Source organism: Triturus cristatus, chromosome 3_1, assembly GCF_964204655.1.
Source record: "Triturus cristatus chromosome 3_1, aTriCri1.1, whole genome shotgun sequence".
NCBI lineage: Eukaryota > Metazoa > Chordata > Amphibia > Caudata > Salamandridae > Triturus > Triturus cristatus.
This window is the reverse complement of record NC_140583.1, coordinates 354,173,121-354,199,831: the sequence shown is the minus strand read 5'-3', so window position 1 is coordinate 354,199,831 and position 26,711 is coordinate 354,173,121. Positions and strand designations below refer to the sequence as shown.

General features: G+C 45.4%; 1 protein-coding gene across 1 annotated transcript in view; it reads left to right on the top strand.

The window, feature by feature from the left end:
* Positions 1-5,195, top strand: part of MTMR10 (myotubularin related protein 10) — a 436,359-nt gene extending 431,164 nt beyond the window's left edge. The window contains exon 16 of the mRNA XM_085644093.1: positions 913-5,195. Within this exon, the coding sequence (XP_085500219.1) occupies positions 913-1,509 (597 nt within the window). The 3' untranslated portion in view covers positions 1,510-5,195. The remainder of the gene's footprint in view (positions 1-912) is intronic.
* The last annotated feature ends 21,516 nt before the right edge of the window (positions 5,196-26,711 follow it).

Here is a 26,711-nt window from a genome sequence, read left to right as displayed (position 1 = left end):
TATCTGCTAAATGAAGTAAGAGTGAGATTGTATCCCTTTTTTTAAGACTTTAATTTACTATCTACAAGGGTGTATTGGTCTTTAAGAAAGGCAAGTATCACTAGTACTTGCGTAAGACCAGGAACATTGACCAGAGTGACCCACATGCCTGTTGGTTTTAATCTGTTATCTGGTAACATCTGTAACTATTAAAGGAAAATCTTTTTTTCTTTTATCTGAATACGGTTTTAAATTATGTAGGCATTGCACTTGTCCCAATGACAATAAACAAACAAAACAAATATTGTTATGAAGTGTGTAAAAGAGCCACTAGTACGGTTGTACAGTTGAAAACCCATACAATTGAACTTATTGTTCTTAACTACTAAAAAATACATAGTATGAGCCATGTTAACAACGCACCCATGGATTAATGTGTATTACACTTCTTTTTATTCATAGTTGCCCAGTAATGAGATTGAGGAGTTGTTGGCTTCTATATAGCAGGTACCCCCTCCCTCGGTCTTGTAGATAGATGCCTACCTTACACCAGAGTACATTCTATGTTACACCGGTTCAGGAGTCCCATGTGATCTCTAAATTGGAAATCGTCCTCCTTATCTGATGGGCTTGTTTTATTGTTCATTGATACAGACGAGGTTGTTTTCTTTATTTTCATTCCCATTCCCCAATGTTTTATACTATTTCTGAGATTACGCACAAAAAAATGGCCTGGTTTTTTGATATGTTGCTACTGGTTTCGTTGAATATACAATTACATTTATTTGTTCATTTATCTAAATCATCATACTCCAATTCATTATGCCACTTTTCCTCAAATTACTCATTTTTAGGGGTCAATCATTTCTTTCTTCTAGCCATTAAAGGTGAAAAAGCTAATCTCTCTATTGCTTATTTTGTCTTTTTCTACAGAAAAACTATAGCTCAACATTAAGAGGAATGCCTCCTTCATTTAAAAATGGGCTGATCAGCGAACAAGAATTTCTTCCAAGACGAAATTCACTGATACTAAAGCTCAAACCAGAATTCCTTCTGCAAAATGGCACACAGGTCAGCGAAATGGACCAGTATTTCAGAGAGTGGTTTTCAAAGCCAGTGAATCTCCATGGTGTTCTACTACCACAGCTTTTTGGAATAAACATAAAACTATGGAAATTATGCTACCTCCGTTGGGTTCCAGAGGCTCAAATTAATAATGGTGGCTTCATCACTGCCTTTCAGAAAATATCTTTACTGGCTGATGAGATTGAAAAACTGTACAAAAATATTAGACAGTACAGAAGTAGCCCAATACCTGCCAGAGCTCTTGAAATGGAACAAAGCAGGATGTACTTTAGAGCTGACGGATTAAATGGCACTTGTGGAAACACAGACATTCTTTCCTCCTCATTCCCGTTTTCCCCTGTGGGAAACCTATGCCGACGAAGTATTTTGGGGACACCCTTAAGCAAATTTTTGAGTGGTGCCAAAATATGGCTTTCCACTGAAACACTTGCAAATGAGGATTGAGCTGACAGAAAGGGGACACCTATGTTGGAGACAAATGTAAAAAACTGTAGACCAAGATGTTCTCTTGAAATTTACAATGCCAACTGCTGCATTCAAAGCTATATTTTATAAAATAATAACGTAGTTTTGCACATGTATGTAAAAGCTAAATGAATAGATCTTTTATTATTTAAAAAGGGGCTAACTTTTTTTTGGTTTGCTATAGACATTTACATGTCAGCTACTTTTAGTGACTTTTTTTGTAGTTCTGCTACATTCTACAAAATAGAACTTTCTGTTTGGGCAAGTACACTAGCTACTAACACCCTCTAAAAAGATTTATTTTTTACTTAGTTTGCGGTGTGTTTTTAATACAGGTATTTTTATTTGCCTATTGGACTGAACACAATAGTAACCACAGGCAGGTGACATTTGTTGAAGTATGCAAAGTAAGTGGTAAGTATTTCAAAGGGTAGTTTTGAGTCTCAATGCAGAAGGTTTTATTCTGTGAAGCATTACAAGCTTTAGTTTTCAAAGTGCTAAATTGTTTTACATGTATTTCTCCTATTTTTGTAAAGATGTTGTCGGAGATTTTCTAATAACTGAAATACTTGTTTGTAGGACCATGCAAATGTTCCCTGTTGCTCTGTAGATGCAAGTATTTTACTTCTTTTGTGTGATAAATAGTGCATAGTCTAATTCTTTGTTCTGCTTTCCCACTTTACATATCACTGTATATACATTTTTAAAACGATTATGCAAATTTTGGGAAAAGCACAGCCACATGCTAAGTGCATCCATATCACAGCACAAGTTGTATCTGAATTGTGTTGCCTACTTGCCAAGTGAAGAAGCATGATATGCTCTGACACACAGTACGAAACAGTGATTCTTTGTGTGTTACATTTTTTTGATGAGAACATTTTGCACTATGTTGGCAAACTGAGAATCATTTTTTACTTTGAAATGTATCTGTTCCATTTTCTTCAGGTGGGGCTCCTTAATCAAAGTGTCTGTTTAGAGCAAGTTCACACCTATAGAGATAGATCTTTATATTGGTGGTTATGAGCTCCCTGGTGGGTCATAGGAAAGAAACAAAGTATGATGTGCACTGTTACCTTCAAATCCTTTGTTGTAGATAATTGAATGTAGCATTAGAAGTGCCTCTAACAGAAATGAAGTAATGTTACCATTTGTATATAATGCAGTGATACAAAGTTCTTAGAACGAGATGTGAAATCCTGCTTTCTATTGTACAGTTATCTTTCATAGTTTAACACTTTAAGCAATCAGAACACCAAATTCATGGACATGTTGCTTTCTGTAAAGCAAAAGGATGGCATGTCTTGCCATTTTTACCACTTCAATATCAAAAAGGAGGCTGCTGTTATCAACCTCAGGTACGCGGAACAATTATGATTGTTAGGCAGTTATTGTGGAAAGATTTTAGTTTTTGTTTTGAAATGTTAAGACAATTTCAGCACTATTCTACTGAGTATGAACTGTAACCACAATCTATAAGCAAAATAATGTTTATACACACCTGATTATAGAATGAACCACTCATATGGGATTCTCTTACAGCATTTGTACCTAAAGCCCTGGACAGTACAATTGGTTTTCACATCCAACTAAAGATAGTCATTCAAAGCTGGTTGAACTAATGGCTCCTATATCGCTACTGCTATTAGTAATATAGATGTAGATGGTGGAACTATGATTAGTTCTCTCATGCAAAGGGCGGCAAGATCACTATGACTGTTTTTTAGGGGGTAGCTAAAGTCAGAGTTAAAAAAAAAAAGCACTGTTGAGAATATAAATATGCCTCTTCCCTGTCTGAGTTTTTAACCCCTTTTTCTCCTCAAATCGTCCCTGCTCCAACATTCACATTATGATTATTAATCTTATACTGTTGGTGCTGTCAACATCATTATTTACTCCCCGCTCCAGCCAAATATACTTTGAGAAGTTAGCTGTATGCATAGCTATTCTGGTGAGAAAATGCAGATTATTGATTAATTGAGCTCTATTTCTATTATAGAATATAAGCATTTGTAAATTAAAAATGTCTTATTATTTTCATAAAGTTTTTTTAATTTTGACATAGCACTTTGATTTTGGAAGTCAAGCAAACTTTTCAAAAATGTGTTCACTTTAAAAAGTATATTCTTCAACCCTTATGATTAAGCACTTTTTCTTGGATATGTTTTATCTTCAGTCTATCCAGGAACAAAGTATAGCTTGCAAGATGGTTATATTGTTTTATGAATATATTCATAAGAGCAACACATTTTTTCAACAAAAGGAATATAGGTTTAGCAATGTCATGAACTGTGGTATAGTTCATGTATGCCCTAATTAAAAAAAATAGTGTGCATTGAAATTGTGACTCAGGGGAATGTGCTGTGGTGAATTGTATACTTCTACACACCACACATTTTTTAAGAGAAGAAATTGAAGAATATGAAGATAGTGATTATGATTTAGCATGTATTACGCTATTTGAACAAGTGTGGAGTTCTTGAGTTGCCGGCCTCCTCAAATATAACTAACATCCTCCTTAAACGGTCTTCAGATAATTACAATTAACTGCAGTGTATTAACACCCCATACAGGTGTGAATGATTTTTCACTCTTTTTTTTTAATCATCACAAAGTATTTTATACCTCTGCTTTCACAGTGCCTAGTTGTAAGGAACTGTAAATTCTCAGTGCATAAGGAGCCTGAAATACTCAGATGTTTTTATTTTAGAAAGGAATATCATCAGGTTTAATTATAAATAATGATTTGCTTATGTCTTTGGTTACCCTCTAAAAAATACCACTTAGTGTGGGTCCTGGATGCGTGACAGCACAAGGACATTGTTATGCTGTTCGATTTTCCTGAATTTCCCGGTTTTGTTACACTGAAAACTTTGTTTTTACTACTTCAGCAATAAAATAATGGTTAGAAATTAACTTCCAAAGAGTACATTTTGTTGTAAATTAATGAAAATTGGGTACTATTTATACTTATTAGTTCTTTATAGTATATTACATTGGTGTAGATTTAGAAAACTTTAATTTGAAATTGTCAGTTCTGTCTTGATTATTGTACCAGTATGTTTTTCACAGTATGAAAAGTCACTACTTAAATTTCTCAATATAAGTTGTTACGAAAGGGGTTTAAATACTAGCATATGTGTACAAATTTATACATGCAGTTATGGAGTAGAGTTCTAATGTGGGATGTTGTTAAGTTCTGTGGTACTACCCTGTACCAAAGAATTACAGTTGGCTATATGATATTTATATATAGTGATTGTACTGCAAACGTACTGATAAAATAGATGTTTTATTTAACAAACCGTTATTATTTTTGTAATACATAAAGTAAACAATGTATTAAATGGTGTGATAACATTTTGGCTGTATGGTATCCATGAAAAACAACCAAATATAATTGTAATTTTTTTTAGTGTGGGTGGATGAGGGACCAGAAATAACTGCTTTCTTAATACTGTTTCCAGCAATCCCTTTAGCATCATAATTGTTGTTGGAAAATAATTTCATGTAAAAACGTACTAAAATATTTGTGCATAATAATGACTGTTACTCAAAGTGGGGATGGACAAAAATGCTCAAAATCTCTTCACTGAAAGCTTCTGAATATGAAGATGTTTGAAAACTGAAACAAATAAAACACAAGTGTATTCTACCTTTTAAAAGGATTGTTCTGTTCCATCAGCCCATAAAATTGATGTGCGCAAAAAATGATTGATCTGGCACTGTGAAAGGAATATAGTTTAAGTTGTGCACTTTAGGAATACCAAGGTGGGATATCATTTGCAGACCACTGCAGGGGGTATGGTCTCAAACAAGTTAACATAAATAAAAATCTACTGAATTCTGGCCGCTGCTTCTTTTCACTCTTTCTAGCTACATACTTTATTATTGTACAGAGATGCACACTGTTAATCAAACCCTAAACTCAGGTGCATCATACATGTACACAGTTTAATAGTGGGTTATCTGTAAGTGCATGGCTCAGTGAACCTTGGAACAAAACACATACTTGGGCCTGGCCCTTTCATTCTTTCTTAAAAATAAAATTGATGGTAAACAAAAAAACATGCCATTTCTGTACAGGCATGGCTAGATCAGCAGGGTGGCAGGAATTGCTAGTAGAGGAGAGAATCTTGGCTCCTAAGGCTGCAGCTGGCATGATAGTGGGTATAGAGTGCAAACTGTAGTTTCATAAGTTGCTTCTTCTGACCAAAGTGGAAGATCCAGAAGGGCCATCCAGAAGGAGCAATATTTGCAACTTGGGCATTGGCGGGAACAAACTGTGTTCATGAAAGACTTTGTGAGCTTAGTTTGGATTCAACATCTTACAATAAACCTGCACCAGCTGACTTCATAATTAGATTTGCTGAACTATTGCTGTAGGAAGCTGATGCTGTATATACTATAACAAAATGAGGTAAAGTGTGCAAAGTCCAGTGGATCTCCAAAGGTAGGCAGAGGTAAAGAAAGATAGCACCTTAATCTCTATTTGTGGTAGTGTGGGCGAGCAGTAAGACTTTATCCGAGGGTAGTGTTAGGCATTTGTTGTACACACTCGGGCAGCACATTATGTCACACACACTCAAAGACTGAACTCAGACCAATTTGTTTTTCATCAAATTATTTAGTTATTTTTGTTTTAGAAACAAGCCAAGCCTGGTGCTGGTAAGTGAAATAATACTTTGCAAAATCGTATGCAATGAGTTACTGTTGAAGGCAGGTTCAAATGCAGTTGGTTGAATTACAGATAAGTCAACAGTTCGAAATTACTTTTCAATTACTTTACAGATTACTGTGTAAGTTACTTTTAGATTACTTTTTTAGATTACTTTTGCTGATCAGTGTGATATGCCTAGATATCACACAGAGACATTCCCTAGGCAACAAGGAAAGTAATTCACTTTTAGTACATTTGCAGTTTTTCAAGATTTCATACACACAAACTCCACACTTATAAAGAGTTTTCAAGGAAAAGCAATCAATGTAATCCTATGGAAGGAAATGAAGTCAACGGTTTGCAGGTAAGTACTTTTTTGTGGGAGTTGTAATTCTGGGGTTAGAACCAGGGTCCCCCCAGGGTCGAGAATGTACTCTCAGAACACCCTCAGCGGCATTCGGGCGGCTGGGTGCAGAGTGCTGAGGCCCAGTGTTATCCAATGGGGAATAGAGGGCCTACGGTTGGTGGCTGCTCACGAGCAGGCCACAAGACTGTGGGAGCAAAGCTCCTGGTGTTAGGCTCGAGGCAAAGGGGGATCAGAGGTATCACACAAGGTGCACCCGCAGCGGCAGAGGGGCGGCTGGGTGCAGGGTGCTGTTTTGGCGTCGGGTGCCCTACTGTTTTCAATGGAGGTGCCAGTTTTGGATTTTAGTTGCCCGGCTTCCGGGAGGAACAAACAGCTGGGCAGGTAAGTTGAAGGGATCAGGAACGTAGGTGGACCTCGGGTTCTCTTCTCCAGGGTACAGGGCAGCCTCCTACCCCCCATGGCCTATGATCAACTACAGGACGGCAAGCCTAGCGGTGATGAGAGGGTGGGGTATGGCGGGCTGAAATGACGAGTGCACTGCTCTGTGGGCCTACACCTGATTCCGATAGGATGAGGTGGGCATACACTTAGACAAATCTGGACTGGGTGGATCCTAGGGGCATAATTGGCAGTGGAGCGCTGTGTGAAGTGACACACCTCATGAATCCCATCACCAGCCAAGACTTGGCTGGAAACAACGCAACACCCCTGCTGCTGCATACTCAGCACTGCAACCTGGAGGGTGAATGGCTTCCTTGCAACAGAGCAGTGAAAGTGCCAATACCTGCAGTGCTGCTATCGTGTCCCCCATCTGGCCAAAGTCGGGCTAATTGTCTAAAGGGAATTGCTGGAGCCCACCTCTCATGATTCTTGACCAACATGGGCCCTGAAACTGATGCCCTAGGGGGTCGTAGAGGGCCCCCAGCTACTAGCAAGGGAAGACACCAATGCCCACGATCTTGAGGAGCCAGGGAGAACCTAGGGGCGAAGGCACCACTCTCGGTCAAGGAAGGACAGATTGCACCTGCGAGGGGAGTCACCCTGACCAGTCTGCGCCCTAACTTCGGTATGAAAAGATATAGGTAGTTTTCTTCAATAGACATACTCCCTCGATAGATAGAGTGGGCCGCATGGCAAAGGAACACTTTGTGGGCCTCCGCGGCAGACTAGGAGACTGTGAAAGGGGGCCCTCCCTGACCATTCCTAGGCCCTCACCAAAGAGTTGAATCGTGGTCCCCCAGCGAAGGCCCTGGTGCTGAGACAACCACCCCCTAACTGAAGGCCTACACACCCTCATGTGTCGAAGCATCCCTAAGCCATGGGCTATGACGACCAACATGACAAAAACACCTCAATCTTCTTCCCTTAGAGACTTGCTTCAGAAATGTGATACTTCACAACCACAATTAAGGGGCTCCCAAGCCTCTGCATCCCAGTCACACGAGAGCCCTGATCCTCACACACCAGCTACCAAAGAGGGATATCCAGACACTGTTGACGGGATTTCGTAAAGATATCACTTTTCTGTGCCACAAATTCAATAGCCCCCTGTCTAACCTTGATCACTCTCCACGCCAAACCGACTGCTGTTTAGAGTTTGTAGAAACAACAGTCGCAAACCATGCCCAAGAAAATATTGATCACAGTATACTCTTGGTGAGATTGGAGCATGAACACTCCTTGCTACAAGATAAGCTAGACAATTTAGAAGACCAGTCCAGGTGGAAGAATATTAGAATTGGGGGCACTGCATCAACAATCACCTCAGTGGACTTGGAAACTCATGTTCAGGCCCTATTTGGCCACATATTTCAGCCAGCTGAGGACGTCCCGATTCTCCTGGCCTTTCTTAAATGGTTTATTCCACTTATCAGCAACAAGGAATCTCCCTTCAAATGTAGTCACCTGAGTTTACTACTTCCACATAAAAGAAAAACTCTTAGGGGTAGCTCGCCAACTGGAACCCATAACATTCCCAAAAATATACGGTCCTACTTATCCATGATTTCTCAGTCAAAATGTTGACAAGACTAAAGGACTTTCACGAAGTTATCAACATCTCCAAAAGGAAGAAATCTATTGCTGGGGGTTACTCTTTCAACCCCTTGTTACCTATAAGGAGAAGCGTCATGTGGTGAGAGATCTGTCAAAGGCACGTCAGATCTTGGGCCTTTCTTCAACCTCCTCATCACACCAAGCTCAGGATTCTGCACACTCCAACTTGACTGATCAGGATGGTGGCTGGCGCATGCAACCAACATGAGCATCTTGCAAGAAGGCTCAGCAGCATCGGCATTAGGAGGAAAAACAGCGCCATCGGAGGAAGATGTTCTACCCTAACTAAAACTCACAAAGATGCAACATATAATCATTAGACTATCAAATCCCAACGGACTGAACATCAGTGTAGCTTTTAACTGTTTTCTTACGGTCTATGAGCAAGCGGTAGGGGCTCCCACAGTAGAACTAGGAACCAGCCCCTAATTCCTTTCATCACTTTTTCTATTTTATGTACACTATCCACTTAAGACCCTAAGATTAAGTCACATATCTCATCTCTGGTCATGACCCATTATCCCACTGTTCTATTTCTGTTTTCAAAAGTTGCCCAAATTTTTCCTGCACACAAAACGCAAGCATAGGTCACTACAGGTAACTGTAACAAAGCTAAGTACTATCCTATCTATTGTCCTAGTCACACTGCCCAACACCTCATCTATCACCATGACATATCTAAAGAAAGTCTTGCTTAAATTACAAGGCCTTAACTCTCCAATTAAGAGCCGAGCACTCCTGCTATGGCTCAAGCATAAAGAGGTGGATGTTGCTTTACTGCAAGAGACCCACCTTCTATAGGCAGACACTAAACTGCTCCAATCTTACTGGCACCCCATGCAATTCCATGCTTCCTGCACACGTAAAACATGAGGTAGCAATCCTTTTATGCAGATCGGCAGAACATACACAGGTAGAGAGGGTCGCCAGGTGGGTATTAGGGGTAAATTGGGCGCGTTCCCATTGACTTTTATCTCCTTCAGTGGCCCCAACAAGGATATAAAAATCTTAAAATAAACAAAGATAATTTTTATGCTGTTCTTTTTCCTTGAATCTCATTGTACAACAGGCTATATAATGGGGGGGGGGGGGGGGGAAGAGGATGTAGCCATACAGCTAGAGCAGTTGATGTCGTAGCTGGAGAACCGGGTTCGAGTCTCGGCAACAACGCTCAACATCCTGTGATTCGGGGCAAATCACTTAATCTCACCATGCCTAACAAAAATGAATGCGTCCTTGTGTAATGAAATTGGTGCTATGTAAAGCGCTCTGATACCAGATATCTTCGGGTCTAGTTCGCGCTATATAAACCTTTGACAGATCGTTCCCACCCTAGACATAGTAAGTTCCACCCTCACTGGCTCAGGGGATAATGGACTTGAGTGTAGTGGATGCTTGGCGCCACCAAAACCCTGTCGAGAAAGACTGTTTTATTCCATTATCCACAGAACTCACTCCCGACTTGATTATTTCCTAACTTCTAGGAGCCTGCTATCTAGACTGATCGATTCGACTATTGATGTTAAATCTCTGCCCAATCTTGCCACAATATGATGGCTGCTGAGTCTAGTAACACCACAGAAACCATTCCCAAAGCCATGGATAATAAACAATAATACACAAAATTATACTGAGGGATCCAACCATTAGAGCATATTAAAGAAACAACGGAACATTATTTCACAGAAAACTACAATGGCGAAGTAACCTCCTCTGCTCTTTGGGACACATCTGTGGTAGTGCTTAGGGGCGTTCTCATTTCCCAGGTGGCCATATTTGAACGCCTAGACAAACAACACAAAGTAGACCCAGAATTGCAATTATTTCAAGCGGATGTGCAACATAAAATGGAGGATCGGCCAGCACCCTGAGAGAATTGCATAGAATTAAAAGACTAACAAATACAAATCAAAGAAGCAGCCAAGAAATTATGAAAAGGGTAATAAAGTGGATAGACTACTAGCACACAGGCTTAGCACAGAACTACCTAAAAGCAATAGAAAATGAGGAAGTCAGGCAGCTAGGTGGAGAGCAGGCAGGCTTATCTAAAGAGGCAACGTGGAAAGTATTTGTGCAATTCACACACAGTAACACAATGAATACATCACAAAATGACTCCACATAGGTTTAGAAAAATGACTTCCTGTAATATTAATAAAACTTGACCAAAACGACAAAGATCACAAGTATACTTTTCAGGATATGTATATTAAAAAATATATTTATATCACATTAAATGCACCATTTAACGACCTTGCTCGGAAACACCTGAACTTCTATTAGGTTCAGGACAGGAAGTGCATTGGTGGAAATAATGCAATCCCTGGCACGAATTGACAATCAAGCTGTTGGAGTGGGAAGCTGGGCTCCAAGGAGTCTTTGGGTCAATAAGGTTACATAGTTGAAAGCGGGGTCACCTCAGGACACAAGAGTGGGTGGTATAAGAGTCCTCCCCCGGACCCTCGCAACAGACTTATGGCAAATTCATCCACCTGCGGGCTCTCTGTGCAGTTTAAGGGACCACATGGATACTTACAATCACTGTACTTTTTACTGTACGAGACAGGGTGTTGCAGACGGACTGCCTGTAATGATGATCTCCAGGATGGGGATCCTCTGGTCGCGATCTCCTGCTTGGCGTTCTGTCTTCGTATAGCACTGGTGTATAGCGAGTAAGCACGGCTGCTTCTCGTAGGTGCATCTGAAGGGGGACTCTACGTTACCTTGGTAACCCCCAGCAACAGGAAGGGTAAGATCGGGGCTGCCGCTAGTCCGCCCCATGCCGGAGGTCGGCAAGAAAAGCAGGTCTTTTGGCGGTGCACAGAGCACTTCTTAATTGGAAATTAAAGTGCTTGTCTCCACAACACAGATTTTGATCTTGGTGCAGAGTGGAGCGCTGGAAAAGCGCTTATTCTCTCCAAACCACTCTTGCAGTGTTATTAACAAAAACAGAAAGATGGAGTCTTTGAACCTGAGACTTCAGGGAAGAGGGGGCAAGCCAACAAGCACTTGGAGAATACTTTAAGTCACAATGTTGAGGCAGCAGGCCACCACAGCAAAGTGCCAGTCCCTCCTGCAGCTCAACAAGCAGCAGTCCAACACAGCAGAGCAGTTGTGGCAGTCCCTCTGGCAGTGTACTGATGTAGAGGCAGCAATGTCTGGTTACCAGTCCAAAAGTGTCTGATTAGATGGGTTCAGAGATCCAGTACTATTACCCAAAAGTACCTTTTATGTAGGGGGTGTGGAAACAGGACACTACCTATTCAAGTGAAGTGTTACCTCCTCTCCTCACTCCTGCCCAGAATGAGTCAGCAGTATGCAGTTGAGTGTCCAGTATTGTGGCTGTGTAGAGGAAATGTACAAATGTAGCTGTCATCCAGCCCAGCCCAGACGAGTATTGGAGACTAGCTGTCAGACACACAGAGCAGTAAGTGCAGAGAAATATCCACTTTCTAAAAGTGGCATTTCTAAAATAGTAAAGGCAAATCCAACCTCACCAGTAAGTAGGGTTTAACAATACCATTCCAAACATATGAAACATCAAAAAACTACTCCTCTCTGATCAGGAATTATAGCTTAAAAGATTATTTAGGAATTTCCAATGCTATCTAATTAGAGTGATAGGCCTCACAATAGTGAAAAACGTCACTACCAGGATATGCAAAACATAAAGCTGCCTTTTACTTACATAGCACCATGCCCTTTGGGATAACTAGGGCCTACATTAGGGGTGACTTGTATGTAATAACAGGGGAGTTCAATGATTGCCAAGTCAGTTTTAAATGCCAAGTCGAAGTGGCAGTACACAAGTCCTGCAGTGGTAGGCCTGAGTCAGGCTTGAAAGGCTACTTCTGTGAGTGGCACGGTCAGTGCTGAAAGCCTACTAGTAGCATTTAACTTACAGGCCCTGGGTCCATGGGGTACCATTTGACAAGGGACTTACAAATAAATCAATCAATCAGGTAATACACCAATCACAAGCATGTGTAGAAGAAACACATGCACTTAAGCACTTGTTAGCAGTGGTAAAGTGCTAAGAGTCCTAAGGCCAACAAAAAGATTCAACAATAATGTGGTGGTCCACAGCAAAACGTTTGGGGGAAGATCTAAGGCTGGCCATTCTAACAGATTCTATGTAGAGATCTCACCTCACTTTTCTTCTGAAACCTGACTAAATTCCAAAACATTGCACATCATATAGGCTGATCGCCGCCCTTAAATTGTGATGTGAAAATATTCATGTGGATACTAATTAACAGGCTACACCATATTTGGCCTCTTCTCTATTCAGTAGTTGGGCTTCATTAACAATAGGCAAGCAAACGATAATACCAGACTGGCAGTAACGTTCATGGATGTTGCAGAGAGACAGAACCAGCCAATGGTCCTTGCCAAGAGACAGAACCAGCCGATGGTCCTTCTCTTCCTCGATGCAGAGATGGCCTTCAACAAGGTGGATTTGCCGTATATTTCAAAGTTGCTTGAAAAAATCCACATCGGCCCCAAGATAAAAATATTTATTCAGGTGAACTACTGTAAACCGACCACTAAATTTAAGATCAATGGGGACTACCCGATGGAGTCTACATGCCAGAGATCCCTATGTCTAGAGTAACAAGACGGGGGCGCCCCTATCTCCCTTAATTTTTGCATTAGTCATAGAACCTCTTGTAACTAATATTCAGAGAAACTCTAACATCCATGGAATTAAAGTGGGAAACAAGGAACATAAACTCACCTTGTTTGCAGGTGATATCCTCTGAATTGTGACCAACCCAGAATGGACGATACCTGCATAGCTAGTGGAACTGTGCACTTTGTAAACATTTCTGTCTTCAAAATCAATTATTAATCATCAAAAGGCATAGGAGTGGCGGACTCACACAATCGCCTACGAGAGACAGTCCAACAAGGGGTGTTCATGTGGACTGGTACAGTTATTAGATACTAGGGGTCAACCTACCGTAACACAAGGGAAAGATACAAGAGCAACTTCCCCGGACTGATCACTAACCTGCATAAAGACCTTTATCGGTGGGCCACACTTGAAATTTCATGATTGGGCAAGTCAAAATGTCTAAAAATGAATTTCATGCCTTGCCTTCTTTAAATGCAATAATTTGGAAGAAGCTTATGTTTAGTAGTTTTCTCCTGGCCTCTAGACCAAAGGACATGTGGGACTAGTTCCCTGCATATTTACTAAGTGAAGACTGCAGTAATGTCTGAACTCTTCTGGGGAACCCGTTAGGCTCTATGATAAAGGCCAGCTGCTGGGCATAGGTGACCACTGTTGAGTGAGTGTTGACCATGGGAGGGGGATTAAGTTTTAATCTCAAAGGTTTGTCATTTTAAAATGGCATGTTGTAATGCTGTAAATACTGGCAATATTATGTTTGTCTTGTTCAGTAAATACAAATGTGTAATTATTCTTGTTTGGCTGTATTGCTAAAGGGCATGTGCTGTATCCTGAACAGCCAGCAGATATTTGCTCCAGTCTGAAAATGCCAGTTGTGGGTGATGTAATTAGTTCAGCCTTAGTGTCTGCTATATGAACCCCTAGTGGCAGCCATCAAGATGTGACAGCTTGTTACTGGACTTTTAGATGGGAACACGGTTAGATAATCACCCGTGTTTAGAATGTATGCAGCACATGCCTACCCTCCCAGGGCCCCACAGCATTATTGAACAGCTACATAAACAGGGGCAGACTAAGACAGAGCTAGAAAGGCCATGTCTTCAGTTGTCTTCCGAAGAGCGTTTCACTTGGGCTCTGATGCAGATGAAGTGGGAGGGTGTTCCCAAGCTAGGATGCCAGAAAACGGAAAACTGCCCTTCCGGTCGGGCTCTTTTAATACTGTAATGATGTGTACATAATGACTTCACTTTGTGTGGTCAAACTTAAAATGAAACAAGGTAGGAGGTGGAGCCATGCGTCTGAGGTGATCTTGCTGTGTTATCCCCAGCCTTTGCTGCCCCTCATATTTCTTCCAATAAGGGTTCCCCATGATGGTCAGCTTGACCGTAGTAGTGGTGAATTCAAGCTAGGCCAGTGACGAGGCTGGTGTGAGCTGCCATACAGTTGATATGTAAAACATCTGCAACAAAATGAGCCTTCCTTCTCCTGTGCTCTCTAACCTATTCAGCATTTAATCTCCTGATCTCCCGTCCAGCGTTCTATTCTGTCCATCCTCACTGTTTAATTGCATGCTCTGGTCAGGCACATACTCATTGTTTTTGGTCTGCAATAGTTTTGCCTCTCCCTAACATTTTTTTTAAAAAAAGCTTGAAAAAAAACCCAGTTGACGTTTAATTATTTATTTAATATTTATGTATTTATGCATTTTTATATAGCGCGGACTTTACCAAAAAGTGTCAGAGCACTTCACAATAGGACCAGTGGAAGAGGTGTGGCGCCGCGGCCAGGGCGACTGACTCCGGAATCTGGGGATCACCGTTCAATCCCCGGCGCCGGCGGCAGATTAGCCCAGCACCATGTGACTCTAGGCAATTGCTTGCTCAATCTTCCTAACGGCCCCCAGCGCCTAGAGACCCTTATGAGTGATTGTTCGCGCTTTACAAATGTGGATGATTGTTCGCGCTTTACAAATGTGGATTATTATTTATTACCAGTTACGTTACATGAGGAGAATGTTACAAATGTACATGTTACAGAAGCAAATGAGATACAAGAAGAGGTGTAATACAGCAATAGATGGCAGTCACTCAAAAACACACGGATGACACGTGTACAGGCATAGAATACAAAATTTACAATAGTGAAAGAACTTCCTTGAGGGACTTGAAAAGGCGTGTATTGGTTCTGGAAGTGTCTTTGGAAGAGACGAGATTGGAGGTCAGTTTTGAAGGTCCGGGTAGAGGTGGTGGTGCGGAGCTGCGGCGGAAGCGAGTTCCAGATTCTCACCGTATTGCCTGAGAAGGATTGAGCCATCGATCTTTTCCGAGGGGAGGAAGTATGCAGGGCTTTGTGGGTGATACAAGCAGTCTTGTAGATTGATCTTGCCTCGATGGGAAAACAAAATGGGTGTGATGTGGTCACTTCTTTTGGCCCCAAATATAAAACGAGCCGCTGAATGGAGAACGGATTTAAGAGGGAAAGGTGGGATTTGGGGATGCCAGTAAGAGGAGAATTGCAGTAGTCCAATCTAGAGAGAACCAATGATTGGACCAGGGTTTTAAGGTCTTGCTCCCGGTCTTGCTCCGGGAAAAAGTGTTGAATCCCCCAAAGAAGGCGCAGTTGGTATCGAACATTCTTTTCAATGGAGTTGATGTGGGAAAATAGATTGAGCCTTTTGTCGAGTAAGATACCAAGGGATTTTGCGCTGTCGACAACGATAGGTTTATTGTCAAGTAGATTAAGCTGATCCATCCAAGATTGAACAGGAGGAGGAGAGAGAGAGGTTGAGAGGAGGAGGAATTCTGTTTTGGAGGGTTTCAGAATGAGTTGATGAGTTAACATCCAGTTTTGAATAAAGTAGAGTTGAGGATTGAGAGATCGTGTGTGGAGCACTCCTTAAGGTAGATTTGGGTGTCATCCACATAGAGATGGTAGAGGATCCCAGATTTACTTAGGCGATTTCCCAATGGTTCCAAATAGAGATTGAACAATGTGGGTGCAAGGATAGAGCCTTGAGGGGCACCTTGACCTACTGCCAATGAAGATGAAAGACTGTTTGCTATTTTTACCATTTGGGATCTGTCCGAAAGGAAATTGGCAAACCATTTAAGCACTGTGTCTTCCAAACCCATTCTCTGTTGAAGAGTGTTAAGGAGAGTGTTGTGATTGACAGTGTCAAAGGCTTCAGAAAGATCAAGAAGAATCAGAAGACAAGACTCCCCTGAATCGAGTATACACAGCGCATCATCAATCACTTGCAGCAGGGCTGTTTCAGTTTTGAATGAAACCAGACTAGAAATTGTCAAGAAAATCATTGTCCTTGATATGATGAGTTATTTCGCTACACATCTTTCTGTGATTTTCGCAAGAAAAGGGAGGTTAGTGATGGGGCGGAAGTTGTTGAGGTCGTTCGCATCAGCGGTGGGTTTTTTAAGAAGAGGGGTAACCTGTCCAGATTTAAAGGTTTCAGGGAGGGCACCTTGACTGAGGGAGAGGTTAATCAGACTGGTCCAATAAGAAAGAGTATGGGTGTAGAAGTCAATGGCAATGTCACTAGGGATGGGGTCAAGAGAATGGTTGGAGGGCTTTGTTTCAAGAATGCATTTGAGGAGGGCATCTTCAGAGATGGTGTCAAAGTTCTGCCAAATGACTAAGGATTTAAGCTCCTCTAGAGGGGTAGGATGAATGACCTGATCACCAATGATTTCACTTTTTCATCAAAGAATATAGCAAATTCGCTGCTTTCTTTGGAGAATCCTCCGGCTTGGCGGTTGGCGGAGAGCAGTTTGGATTTTTGATGAGGTCGAATAGTTTTTTGGGTTCCTTATTTCGATGGATGGATGGTGACGGAGATCCACACATGCTGTTGCAGCTTGCAATTATCATATTGTGAATACCTGGGACCTGGCCTGAATGGGTTGTTATACAGAAATTATATTTTTCTTGATGTGGATATTGATTCAAGATTCCGTAAAGACTCTACTGGATGGGAGAACCCTCTCTATACAAATTCCATTAGGCTTTTTAAGAACGTTAACTCTTTACTCACCATCTAGTACTAGCGCCCTGAAGAAGTCCTGCATCAGGACGAAACGCGTCGTCTGTTTTGTTGGTTGCCTACCAAGAATTGAAGTTTGTTTTTTTCAGCATGCTATGAAAATGGAATAAATAAATATTCTGAAGAATCTGCATTTTTGGAGACAAAAAATGTTTTTCTTCTAAAAGTGAACTTTGGTCCGTCCTTGTGGTGCACCTGTGCTTTGTTGTAAGATTGTTGGATTCCCGAGGGAATAGGCACTGTGTCAGTGGGTGCCAATCAGTGTGCACGCGAATCCCCATTAAAATTTAAGGGGAGAATAGAGAATATTGAGAGAGTGACATCAGGATAGGTGCTGGGTATCTGAAGGTTCCACTGTTTTAGCTTTGTTTTGATAGTTTTTTTGGTCTGTTTATGGCTGAGTCGAGGAGGGTTCTGAAGTGTGATGCTTTTTCAAGGAAGATGTGTTTGTGGTACTTGGATCTTCCTGAACGTAACGTAGCCAGATTAGTGGTGGATGGAGCTTGTCTCCATTGTTTCTCCAGGATTCTCAGGTTCTCCCTTTCTTCATTAAGGGATTTGTTGAACCAAGGTGCTGAGGAAATAGGCCTTTTCCTTTTGCTTTGGAGAGAAGCGACATTATCGATTTCGGCTACAAGGACTGAGAGGCATTGGAAGGTGAGATCGTTGACATCAAAGTTCCGGTTCAGCCTTGGAAGTGATAGCATAGCGGAATCACAGAGAGTATCGAGGTCAATGTTTTTAGTATTACTGAACCAGATAGTAGTCCTTTTAGGTTGGCCAAGAGTAATAGTGTGAGATAGGTGAAGAGAGAAGGGGATGAGGAAGTGGTCAGACCAGTCTACATGAATAGCGATGGTAATAGTAAGCATGTCTGCTTTTGAATTAACAAGGTCCAGAATTGAGCCCTTAGAGTGATTTGATTCAGTGCAGTGTTGGATAAGATCGTTTGCTGAGAGAAAGGTGGCCAGCATATCAGCAGAGGAATCTTCCAACGAGCCCCAGTGAAGATTGAAGTCTCCCAGGAAGATCTGTCTCACTTTGCGAGCATTGGTCGCTGATGAAGTCGGTGAGTTCCTCTAAAAAAGACGAGAAGCCACCAGGCGGGTGGTAAATGACATGGAATCTGAATGGTGAGCAGTGTTGCACTTGAAGCTCAAGAGATAAGCATTCGAATGAACGGAGGAAGCTGTTAGGAAAAGCCTTAAGTTTAAGGGAGTGTCTAAGGATGATTACAACACCTCCCCCAACTTTGTCTGTTCTGTCATTTCTAAAGATAGAGTAGTCGTTGGGTAACAGAAGATCAAACCTAGAATGAGAGGTGTCGTTGAACCAGGTCTTTGTGAGGAAGAGCATGTCGAGATTGTGAAGGATGATGGTGTCAGAAATTTCCTGTTTGTGTTTCATTGCAGATCTGCAGTTGTGGAGCAAACAGTGCAACTCTGATGACACTGTTTTGGTGACTGGGGCGATTGGGCTATGAGGGCTGATGGGGATATTGTTCTTGTAAGAGGGTGCCCGGGAGGAAGAAGGCAGACGATCAGTTCTGACAGAAGAGATGGTCGGAATAGTGTAGATACTAGGGTTACTTGGAGAGGAAAGTGGAAGGGGGGGGTGGCGTTCGAGGTCTTGTAACTTGCCAGTAGGTTAGTGATGTTTGCAGTAGACAGATTGTGATTGGCTTTTTTTGGGCGTGGGGCAAGGTGTTTCTCGGGTGTTTGGGGAAGTGAGTATTTGCCAAGGGAGTTGGGGTGTTTGGAAAGGTGGAAATCTTAGTGCTTAAGAGTGAGATGGTAGCTTCAAGCTGGGAGATGGAGGTGATGAGAGATCCTAACTTATTTTCCAGAGAGAGTAGGGCTGAGCACAGTAAGTTAGGTGGCTCGATGGGTACAGCAGTGCAATTGGCGAGGGAGAGGTCGGAGTGCGGGGGGGGTGTTGGGGTACAAGGTTCAAAGGTGGAGACAGATGATGGCTGAGAGCGGAGTCGAAAAGAGTGATCTTTGTTGATGTTGTAGGGAGAGTAAGAATTGAGGTCGCAATTGGGGGAAAATTGGTGCCGATCGAGGAGGGAGGGTTAAAGAGGGGAGTCTTTATTTTTTATTTATTTTATTTTTAAAAAAAAACATTTTTAGTCCTCATCTCACCATTCAGCGTCTGCAATTCTGACAAGAAGCCATCCGTCCGACCTGGGCACCCCAAACTTCTGCAACTGCATTGGCTTTAGGCCTAACCAGGCAGCTTCTTCGTGTAAAGCTTGGTGTAATCATAGGACCGAGGGGCATTTGACCAGTCTCATCTCTCTGCCCCATGATAAAAACTGTGACCAGATATTAAAATTATTATCATTTAAATGCCCCTGGGCCAAACCAAGTGAAGCTTTCAACCAGTTATCAAAATATGGGAGCCGAAGATCTTTCCAAAGTTTGCATATCTCCCTTCGGGCGATAAGAATTAAGTGTAATAACAAGCCTCTTTGAGCAAAGAAGGGAGTCTTAAAAAGGCAGGATGTTTGGGTAGAGAAGAGAGGAAGTGCTTGGAAAGGTCTCGTAAGCTAGGAGAGGTGGATGTTAGGGAACAGGCCCCAGGCAGAGTGAGGGGGGTTGGGTTGTAGGGTAGTTGAAGACAGAAAGTGGTTCTGCTGGGTCCGAGGGAGAGATAGGGAAGGGATTACCGAGGGGGGGATAGGTGGTTGAGCAGTGTTACTGGAGGAATGGGGTGATGAAGAGAGATGCAAGGGGTTAGTGACAAATTTGGGGAACAAGGCGAGGGGGGAGCGGGTAGAGAAGAGGAGAGAATAGGGGGAATGTATGGAAAGTTAGCGTGGGGAACAGGTGAGAGGAGGACTAAATAGGAGGGTGGCAGGTAGGGATCGGCAGATGTTTCTCCCGACGTCTTTGCTAATGCTCTTGATAATCTGATATTTAGCAGTCTACCCCCCTCTCCATTCACAACCTGCTCAATTCTCTACAATGAGGCTCTGAGTTTGTCAGTGTACAGTGGTAGACCAGAGTGACTTAGCACCTAAAAGCCTTCTCACACACACACCACCGACTGTGAGCACCAGAAATTGGCTAAACCAACATAAAAAAAAGAAAATGACTTAATCCGTGCACTCATCTGAAAACACTATAAGAACCTAACAAAAAACAAGTATTACATACCCATAAGCATACTGTAAAACACCCCTTTTATGAAGTTAACAATTTTAGTGAAGCACCACAACCATGAAAGTAACCACTTTAAAAATAAGCACCCCAACCTTGAACTTTCACATGTTAACGTGAAACACCCCACCTCCCATCCATGCATTTTACAATTCCTTTTTTGCTTCTTTACAGAAAGCCCCAAGCAAATCAAAGAGAGGGAAACTTTACCAAAATGTGGCTAAAAAAGAGTCGTAGTATGGGGGTGCCAGGATTCTCATGTGTGCTTAGACACTGACTGTGCAGTATAGTGGTCAGACTTGAAAACAAAGGCAGCAGCAATTCTTCCAAGAGCGAGGATGTTGCTTGGCCCACACACCACCATCGCAAGTCAATGCAAGAAAATAAAACCCAAGGTAACAGGAGCCCATGGATGTCCAAAAATGAAGGGCAGCCCTCACCAGATTCCCGAGGCAACGCCAACGCCACATATCAAACCGCCTTTGCCTCAAAAGCGTGTGATTGTCGACTATCACCAGGAGTAAAGATGCGCTAGGAGCATCCGGGTGGCTCCACACATGCACGTGCAGGACAGCGTAAGAGCTTCTCACCACTCCACAAGCTCCCGAAGTCATGGCTTGCGCTGAACCAAGAGAAGAGACTGCGCATGAGCAGAAACTGTTGAAGACGGGTGAGTCCTCAAACTAGTAATAATTTTTTTTTTAAAACACAGGCGCATTGGTCGCTCCTTTCCTCAGTAGCACCTACGCTCTACACCATTCTTTTTTTTTTTTTTTTTTTTAAATTTTTATTGAACAATAATTCGGTTACAAGCACGGGCCTACAACCACCAGGGCCGGCCGCTAGGTACAGAATGAAATATACATTTATCAAGGCTGCAGTCAAGTCCCGGGGCGCAGCCCCGTAGTGGCTCCGGATAGTTCTAAAGGAACAGGAGACTTAAGTCCAACAGACACAAAAACTAAAAGAGAAACAAAAGGCGAGGCATAAGGGCAAACAGTGCGGGTCAGGCTTCCTCCGGGGAACTCCAGTGCAGACCATTAGGCAGTCGGCAAAAGGAAGGAGTACCGGGAGGCTGGGGACGGGGGGGGGGGGTCAAGGGAGATGAACGTCCATATGTAGTTATTACAAAAGGTGCCAGGAACCATCAAGGGTCAGGGGGACATGGCGATATCGGTGTCCACCAGGGGGGGTGTACAGATACCCCCGCGATACGCATTCCATTGCCCCCAGATTCTACCCCATGCCCCCGGCTTACCACGGGCCACATACACAGTCTTCTCCCTGAACATACACCAGTCCATATTCTCCTTCCACACTGACACGGTGGGCGGCCGTTGGGCGCCCCAAAGCTGCGCTATATCTCTCTTGGCAATCATGTTCCCCAGGGCCGCCCACCGAGTCTGAGCCGCGCTGTAATCATTGGGCTCCCACACATTCAGGACACAGCGACGCACCTCCGGCAGCAGCACAACCCCAGTGACCTGTCCCATAATCGTATGGACCCGGCGCCAGTAGTCCGCCACCTCGCGGCACTCCCACAGGATATGGAGAAAGGTGGCGCTGAGCCCACAACCCCGCTTACAGAGCCTGTCGTCGGAAAATCCCATCGAGACCAAGCGAGGACCCGTCACATACACCCGGTGAAGAATCTTGAGCTGTACCTACCGGAGACGGGCTGGAATGGCGACCTCCTTGGGGGACGACAGTGCAGACTGCCAGTCCTCGTCGTCCAATTCCACCCCATCCCCCATCCAAGCCTCCCGGAGGCGCACAAAGAGGTCAGCCCGATGATTAATCAGTTTTTTATAAGTTAAAGAAATGGTACTGTCAGGGACATGTCCGTCAAGTATGCGGTCCTCGAGGGGCGAGGAAACCGGGATCTTGGTCCCCTCCCCAAAGACCGAGAGCAGGGCGTGTCGAACCTGGGCATAGCGGAAGAACTCCCTGTCCGTAAGCTCGTATTCGGCCTGGAGCGCCGCGAAAGTCTTAACCGTGCCCTTATGCCACAGGTCTCCCACTTTGCTGATACCAATCGTATCCCACTGGTCAAACCCCTTCGTAGTCCAGAGGCTGCCCAGGCGGTCGGAGGCAAACAAAGGAGTAGCACATGTTAGTCGCTCACTCCAGCCCGTGGCCGCAGTGGCAGCCCTCCAGGTCCGCACCGCAATCTTAGTAGGACCCGTAAGGGTCCGGCCAGCCGAGCGGGAGTAAAATGCCCTGTTATAGTTCCCGCCGGGAAGCAGGAACTTGTCCATCTCATACGCCGGATTCAAGCCAGGCGCATACGTGGCATGGTTAATGGCCGATAGCTGCGAGGCCCAATAGTACCTGCGAATGTCAGGAAGCGCGATGCCCCCGTCGTACCAGGGGAGAGTAAGCTTAGCAAGAGCAATACGCGCCCGCCCGTCCCACACCAGTCTCCTCTGCAGGCTCTCCACCTCCCGAAAGTAGGCCACCGGGATAACGTCGAAGGAGTTCTGGAGTGCATAGAGGAACCTGGGAAGGGACATCATTTTGAACAGCGCGGCCCGACCCAGCGGGGACAGGGGCAGCCTGCACCACCGGGCCGTGTCCTCCCGCAATCGCCGGAGTGGACGCAGGAGATTCTGCTCATAGCGAGCCACCGGGTCCAGCGAAACGTATATCCCCAGGTACTTAAAGCCGCTCAGAGATATTTGGATCGGAAGCCGAGGCGGCAGGAGAGGAGGACCACCAGAGATGGGATAGACGCAGGATTTAGACCAATTGATCGTGAGACCCGAATTGTTCCCAAAGGAAGTCAGAACGTCAAAGAGGACGTTGAGCGACTGCCGCGGTGAGGTGAGATACAGGAGAATATCGTCCGCATACAGCGAGACCCGATCTTCGAAGCCCGGGGCCCACCGGATCCCCCTAAGCGAGGGCTCCCAGCGGAGCCAAGCAGCGAGTGGCTCCAGGGCGAGAGCAAAGAGCAAAGGGGACAACGGGCACCCCTGCCGAGGGCGAAGGGCCGAGAGACGCGCCCATTCACCACCACCTGAGCCATGGGTCCCGTGTAAAGAAGCTTCACCCAGCCAATAAATCCTTCCCCAAAGCCAAATTTAGCCAAGACAGCCCAGAGGAATGGCCACTCGATGGTGTCAAAAGCCATCGTGGCATCCAAAGAAACCAGCACGGCCGGTTCGGAGAGGAGCTCCGCCCTGGCCAGGGCGCCATGAAGACGCCGCAAGTTAAGAGCGGTGTTGCGGTGCGGGATGAAGCCGCATTGGTCCGGATGAATAAGATCGCACACGACGCTCAACAAACGATTGGCAAGGACTTTCGCCAGGATTTTAGGCTCTGCATTTAGCAGTGAAATAGGCCGGTAAGAAGTACAGCGGTCTCGCGGCTTGCCCTCCTTGGGGATCACGACTATCGTGGCCAAACGCTGGTCAGCCGGAAGGGAACCCGCCGCGAGAGACTCACGGAACATGCGACTGAGGAAGGGCGCAAGCTTATCAGGGCGCAATTTATATAGCTCAATGGGCAGCCCGTTGGGACCCATAGCCTTGCCCGAGCGAAGGGAACGGATCGCGGTCGCTATTTCATCCGCCGACAAGGGGGCGTCCAGCCGCTCACGGTCCTCAACGGACAGGCCGGGCAAGGCAATATCCCTCAGTAGAAGGCGAGAGTCGTCCTCATCTCTGTCAGTCACTGGGGAGTACACAGCCCGGAGGTGGTCGGCGAAACATTCCACAATCTCATCCGGCTCAGTCACACACACACCTTCCGCAGCACGCAACTCCGGGACCACACGATTCACTCTCTCCTTTTTGTCCAGCCACGCAATCAGCTTTCCCGCCTTGTCCCCGGCGTCGTACAGTCTACCCTGCTGCTCCCTATACATAGTTTTGGCCGCGTCAGTGACCAGGGACCTATATTCAAACTGTTTCAGGCTAAGGGCATGGAGCCCGTCCGGAGTGACATTCGCCTCCAAGGCCGACTCCAGCCCCGAGATGTCAGTCTCCAGCCTCACCACTGCCTCACTCCTGACCTTCTTAGCCACCACTATCTGGGAGAGGGCGTGTCCGCGGATCACGGTTTTAAAGGCTTCCCACAGGGACATTGCAGACGACACCGACCCCTCGTTATCAAGGAAGTATTGGTCCATAGCCTTAACCAGGCTGTCGCGAGTCGTAGGGTCTCGCAGGTACCATGGGTTAATGGGAGCGATCCGCCCTGCAGACCGCGACCCGGTGTCAAAAAGAAGCCATAGCGGAGAATGGTCGGAGATACCCCGCGCCAGGTGCCTGACCTCTCTAATCCGACCAGTCTGCGCCGCGGGCATAAGGAAGTAATCTAACCTAGAGAGACTCCCATGCGCCCCCGAGTGAAAGGTGAACTGACATTGGGTCGGATGCATTAATCTCCAGCTATCCACCAGGCCGAAGGTCTCCAACATCCCACCCAGCCATGCCTGGGCAGCGGGGAGGGTCCTTGGTGGGTGACGATCCAGTTCACCCGAAACCACAGAATTAAAGTCCCCGCCCATGAGCAGGAGGCCGTCCGGAAGGTCAAGCAGCATTCGACCCAAGTCAGTGAAGGTGGAGTTCTGGAGGCCCGGGGGGACGTAGACTGAAACCAGGGTAAGGGGCTGCCCCTCCCACCTCCCAATCAAACACACATAGCGCCCTCTGTCATCAGAGACTATCTTAGTGATCTCCACCGGAAGGGAGGTTCGCAGGAGAATGCCCACCCCCCTGGAACCAGTTGTGAAACCAGAATGGGCTACGAGGCGATATCCCCCCCTGTTCATTGCATGACAAACATTACCAACCAGATGCGTCTCCTGGAGAAACACCACATCAGGAGTCAAACGACGCAAATATTGCAGCACTACACCCCGCTTGATACGGTCCCCCAACCCATTGACGTTCCATGACATAAGCCTCAACCCGTCCCCCCCATCCCCTCCAATAGATCAAGGGTCCCCCAGCCTGCAGCACAGTTCCCAGATGTGAACAAAAATCAATACCTCGCCCTATAAACAAAAAACACACAACAAAACAACCCCTCCTCCCCCCCAACCCCACCCCAAGTCCAACTCCCCCCACCCTGCACCCCTGCGGGCCAAAAAACCCCCCCAACTTGCAGTGTGCCTGTCGCCCCACTAACCCCATTCTACGAAAAGACCCCGGAGGAGGAAAGGGACCCGTCCCCGCCCGCCCCCCTCACAGGTCCTGGTGAAACACAATATACAAAAGAAGTAAGACCAAACTGAACAGTGCAAAACGCCAAAATCAAGGACCAAAAGTCATTCTAAAGGGGACCCGTCACCTGCGGTGCCCGCAGAGGGTCCGGGACGGCCACCTCCGTCCGGCAGCGAGTCCAGCCAGTCACTTGCGGCCACAGGAGAGTCAAAAAAGGCTGTCCGATCCCCATGTTCCACTCGGAGTTTTGCAGGGTAGAGCATCGAATACTTTAGGCCCAGCTCGCGGAGACGACGCTTCACCCCTTGGAATCCCATCCGCTGTTTCTGGACCAGTTGCGTGAAGTCCGGGTAAAAATTGATGGTCGAGTTCTCGTGACGAACCGGGCCGTGGGTCCGTGAGGCCTGCAGAATAGCGTCGCGGTCCCTGTAGTGGAATAGTTTGGCCACGATAGGCCTCGGGGGGGCCCCCGGCCGTGGCCGACCGCCCGGAACTCGATGGGCCCGCTCCACGGCAAAGAACTTACTTAGGCCAGCCGGGGACAACTGTTGCAGGATAAGTTCCTCGACCACGAGGTCAACCGGGCGGCCGTCGGAGGACTCCGGTACACCTATGACGCGGATGTTGTTGCGTCGGGCCCGTCCCTCGAAGTCCTCAAGCCGCCGGGCCATATGATCGTTGACCACCCTGATGTCTCCAAGCGCGGCCCGCAGATCCGACACCTCCGCACCGAGGGTGGAGGTCCGTGTATCGAGGGCCTGGACCCTCTCGTTAGTTTTGGAGAGGTCGGCCCGGATCAGGGTGACATCAATCGCGACGGTGTCGATCTTACGGGCCAGGGCCTCGTATTGCGTGGCGATGGTTTCCCTGATGCCAGCGATGGCGCCCATAATGTCCTGCAGGGAAAGTTCCGAAGAGACGTTCGTGCCTCCCCCTGCAGCGTCCGGGGGGAGGCCAGCAGCGCCAGGGGACCCTCTGCCCTGGGTGTAGCGGTCCATGTTGTTGCTCTGGACCGCTCCCCCGCGGAGGGAGCCCTTGGTCTTGCGCCCCTCGGGACCCCCTTTGCCCCCC